Consider the following 4,841-nt stretch of genomic DNA (forward strand, 5'->3'; position numbering starts at 1 on the left):
AATTTAGTCACTGCAACCAATAATTCATCATACAATTGTTATATGTGTAACTAGAATTCAATACTAACACTACCATCACTGATCAACCAATCAAAACGAAAGAAAAACCAACAATAACAGTACCTCGCCTGGCGGTTCATCCCCGACCGCCAAGCGGTTCATTCGCAAACCCAGAAACACGAGTATAACCACATGTGGCGCCTGGCGGCAGTTCTTGTGCCGCCAGGCAGTTTCTGGAAAAATCCAGAAAGTGCAAATAACACCAGCAATTCAAGTGTTCAAAATTCAACATTGTCCAGAATTCATCATCAAACGATATAACAATAAATCATACAAACAGAACTCCCCTAACCTGGGTTTCCGTAGCTTTGCCTTGGCTCTCGCAAGCTTTCCCTTGACCGCCAATGCCTTCCTTCTCCTTTCTCTCAAGATAGCCCTCAGTTTTGACTCAAAACTCACCCAAAACCCACCAATTCGTGCTCTCTACTGTACCCACACTGATAACCTCACCAAACCCTTTCTCCTTCTCCTAATTGGCTTTTTATTGAGTTTTTAAAATGGTTAAATTGCCTTAAAACGAATTTTGCAATTAGTCTACCATTAATCTCCCTAATGGCCTATTACCTTCTGTTTTCCCAGCCACCCTTGCTGCCATACACCCTAGGGTTTACGTGCCTTTTCATGTGCATGCTAGAGTAAATTTTAGCAAAAAGAAAATACTTTGTTCAACCCTAGGGTTTACGTGCCTTTTCATGTGCATGCTAGAGTAAATTTTAGCAAAAAGAAAATACTTTGTTCAAACCAAGGTTTGAACCCATCACCACACAATTCCACTTCAAATGTACAACCAATTCAACCAAGTCATATTACATGGTAATATTCATATGTCAAATATTATATCCTTACTTATCACACCCAAGCATCTGTAGAAAAATTACTAAGAATTAAATAACACCTAATTGACACACATAGGACTCGAACCCAAGTCCTCTCACACAATCAAAGTACTCTCAACCATATGAGCTAGCACTTTTCCACATCTTGAATATTAGCATTTAATGCCATAAAGGTTTCTCTCACTCGCTTTAATTAAATAATTATTTATTTAATCATTTAAATTTAGCGGGTCTTACATTCCCCCATCTTATAAAATTTTCGTCCTCGAAAATTAGAACTTACCAGCAAATAGATGAGGGTACGATTGTTTCATTAAGTCCTCCATCTCCTAGGTCATCTCCTGTGTGGCTTCATCCCAGAGGACCTTCACGGTCCTGATCTCCTTCCCTCTCAACTGTTTAATCTGTGAATCCAAGATTCGCACCGGTCCAGCCTCCATAGTTAGATTCTCCCGAACCTGAATATCATCTGCTTCCAGCACATGTGAGGGATCTGAGATATACTTTCTCAAATGTGACACATGGAAGACATTATGTAAATTCGCCAAATGAAAGGGTAATGTGATCTCATACGCCACTGGACCTATCCTCCGAGTTATCTGATATGGCCCAATGAATCTTGGAGTCAGCTTTCTTGACTTGAGAACCCTACCAACACCAGCGGTTGGAGTCACACAAAGGAACACATGATCTCCAGCCTCAAACTCCAATGGCTGTCGTCTTTTGTCAGCATAAGACTTTTGTCGGCTCTGAGTAGCTCGCATTCTATCCTGAATTATCTTCACGTTATCAATAGTCATCTGCAAGAATTCAGGACCCAACACCACTGTTTCACCATCTTGATTCCAACACAATGGAGTTCTGCACCGGCACCCATATAGTGCCTCACAAGGAGCCATCCCGATACTGGAGTGGTAACTATTATTGTAAGTAAACTCCACCAAAGGAAGTACCTCACTCCAACTACCCAAATGATCCAACACACAAGCTCGAAGTAGGTCCTCAAAAGACTGAATGGTCCTCTCTGACTGTCCATTAGTCTGGGGATGATATGCTGAACTCATCCTAAGTTGTGTTCCTAATGCTTCTTGCAGAGACTGCCAAAATCTTGACGTAAACCGAGGATCCCGATCAGATACTATGCTGGTTGGCACTCCATGCAGTCTGACCACCTCCCTCACATATAACTCTGCCAATTTATCCATTGACAGTTTCTGGTTTATTGGCAGGAAATGGGCGCACTTCGTCAGTCGATCCACAATCACCCAAATCGCATCATAACCCCTGGTGGACCTAGGTAAGTGGGTTACGAAATCCATCGCTATGTTGTCCCACTTCCACTGAGGAATCTCTAAGGGTTCCAGGGTGCCTCCCGGCCTCTGGTGTTCTATCTTTGCTTTTTGACAAACTAGACATGATGCTACAAAATCAGCCACGTCCGTCTTCATGCCCGTCCACTAGAATGTCGCTTTCAAGTCTTTATACATCTTAGTCATACCTGGATGTATGCTAAGACGACTTTTATGGCCTTCCTCTAAGAGCATCTTTCTCAGTACCCGACTCCTGGGTACACATACACTTTCTCTGAACCGTAGGATGCCATCATTACCCATCTTGAAATCTTTTCTCTTCTCGGTGCCCAACTCAGTGATGATCTACTGTAGCTCGGAATCCTTTCCCTGATCCACCCTAACCTCATCCAGAAATTCATTAGTAATTCGCAGCATACTACACCGTATATAATCTGCCTCGGTGTGTAACCCCAAGTTCATATCTCGCAACTGCTCAATAAGCTCTAGCTCTTTTATCATCAAGGCCGATACGTGCACCCTCTTTCTGCTCAAAGCATATGCAACCACATTTGCTTTACCAGGGTGATACAACAACTCGAAGTCATAATCTTTTAGATACTCCATCCATCTGCGTTGCCTCATGTTCAATTCTTTCTGATCGAACAAGTACTTCAAGCTCTTGTGGTCACTGTACACCTGAAATTGGGAACCATACAAATAATGTCGCCAAGTCTTTAGAGCGAACACTACTGTAGCTAGTTCCAAGTCATGCGTCGGGTAATTCTTCTCATGCACTTTCAATTGCCGAGACGCATAAGCTAGTGGACGCTTCTCCTGCATCAGTACATAACCCAACCCTTGATATGAAGCATCGTAGTATACTTCGAAAGTCCTAGCTGTATCAGGAATGGCCAAGACAAGATTTGTGGTCAACCTTATCTTCATCTCTTCAAAACACCTCTCACAACTATCCGTCTAGGCGAAAGGCTGATCTTTATTTCGAAAATCCCTCCACGAATCTCCAATAATACCCAGCCAACCCTAGAAAGCTCCTCACCTCTGATACTGTTTGAGGTCTCTCCCAATTCATCATTGTCTCTACCTTTGTCGGGTCCACTACAATACCCTGAGCCGAGATCACATGGCCAAGGAACTACACCTCTTTCAGCCAAAACTCACATTTGGACAATTTCCCATACAGTTGATGCTCCCTAAGCACATCTAACACCACACGCAGATGTTGTTCATGGTCCTCCCGGTTCTTGGAGTAAATAAGAATGACGTCTATGAATACAACGACAAACTTATCTAACCAAGGTCTGAAAATCCTATTCATGTAATCAATGAATATCGCCGGGGCATTGGTCACTCCAAAGGGCATCACTACATATTCATAATGCCCATAACGCGACCGGAATGCAGTCTTCTGAACATCTTTTGGTTTCACCAGGATTTGATGATACCCCGATCGCAGATCAATCTTTGAAAATACCTTGCTCCTCTCAACTGGTCTAGTAAGTCCTCTGTTCTGGGCAGCTGATATTTATTTTTGATCGTAAATTTATTCAGCTGATGATAGTCCACACAGAGTCGGGAGCTTCCATGTTTTTTCTTAACTAGCAGCACTAGGGCCCCCACGGGGACGCTCTTGGTCGTATGAACTTCTTTTCTAATAAATCCTCAATCTGCCTCTACAATTCGGCCAACTCTGCCGGGGCCATTCTATATGGAGCCATTGATACTGGCCCAGCTCCAGGGACGAGATCTATAGCGAAATCTACATCCCTGCTGGGTGGTAATCCAGGCACCTCATCTAGAAACACATCGACGTATTCTCCCACTACCGGTATGCTTCTAACCAGATCAACTGCACTTCTCTTCTCCGGCTGCACCATTATCACATAACAAAAAGATCCACCAGTTGCCTCCTGTACTACCTCACGGGTGGAGATTAAAGGTAGCCCATCATTCTCAGGAAATACCACATTGCGTCGTCCGCAATCAATCATGACGCGATTGTCCGACAGCCAGTCCATCCCGAGTATCACGTCCAATCCCTCCAATGGCAAGTAAATGAGGTTCACCTTGAACATGTGCCCTGCCACCTCAATAACACAATCGGAACATGCTAGATTGTGGATACTTGCCCTGATGCAGGTGTCGAGACTGCCAGCTAACACCCCAAATCACGAGCTACTAGTCCAAGCCTACTCACACACTCTTGGGAGATGAATGAGTGAGTAGCACTTGAATCGAACTGAACAAAAACACTCTTCTCGCAGCTCGGGGTCGATCGACTAACGCCTTCTGGGGTTTTTTGCTGCGGTGTTACTCCTCCAGCTGTCTTCTTAGTAGGACACTGACTGGCATAGTGTCCCATCTTCTCACACTTTTAACATTTCACGTTCTCTGTGCCAACACCTGAACTGCCCGCCGCCTTCGTACAGTTCCTACGAAGGTGTGGGCCACCACAATTATAACATCGCAGCCCTGAGGAGGAAGACTACGGCCTGTTGTATGGTGTCTTCTTCTGTCTGGGTCCAATCTCCAGCTCCTCTACGGTCCTAGCCTGCTCCACCAGAACTGGAAACTCCTAGATCCGCAATGGCACCAGGACTCTACGCAGCTCGTGCCTCAAGCCTCCCTCAAACTT

The 4,841-nt window shown here is 44.4% G+C and overlaps 1 protein-coding gene across 1 annotated transcript; it reads right to left on the minus strand.

The window, feature by feature from the left end:
* Positions 1-3,879: 3,879 nt before the first annotated feature.
* On the minus strand, positions 3,880-4,568 carry LOC114180512 (uncharacterized). The gene is made up of 2 exons (XM_028066824.1): positions 4,379-4,568; positions 3,880-4,286 (listed from the first exon to the last, which is right to left on the minus strand). The coding sequence occupies exons 1-2, from the start codon at positions 4,566-4,568 to the stop codon at positions 3,880-3,882; spliced, it is 597 nt and encodes a 198-aa protein (XP_027922625.1).
* Positions 4,569-4,841: the final 273 nt, after the last annotated feature.

Source organism: Vigna unguiculata, chromosome 4 (genome assembly GCF_037176805.1).
Source record: "Vigna unguiculata cultivar grain cowpea cultivar isolate G323 ecotype 2 chromosome 4, ASM3717680v1, whole genome shotgun sequence".
Classification (NCBI taxonomy): Eukaryota; Viridiplantae; Streptophyta; class Magnoliopsida; order Fabales; family Fabaceae; genus Vigna; species Vigna unguiculata.

Bases quoted from the DNA above. Each gene is read 5' to 3' on its own strand.
- LOC114180512 (XM_028066824.1), bottom strand. From the start codon at position 4,568: ATGGGACACTATGCCAGTCAGTGTCCTACTAAGAAGACAGCTGGAGGA. The intron at 4,287-4,378 runs GTGATTTGGGGT...TTGAGGTGGCAG, and splicing joins TAGGCTTGGACTAGTAGCTC to GGCACATGTTCAAGGTGAAC.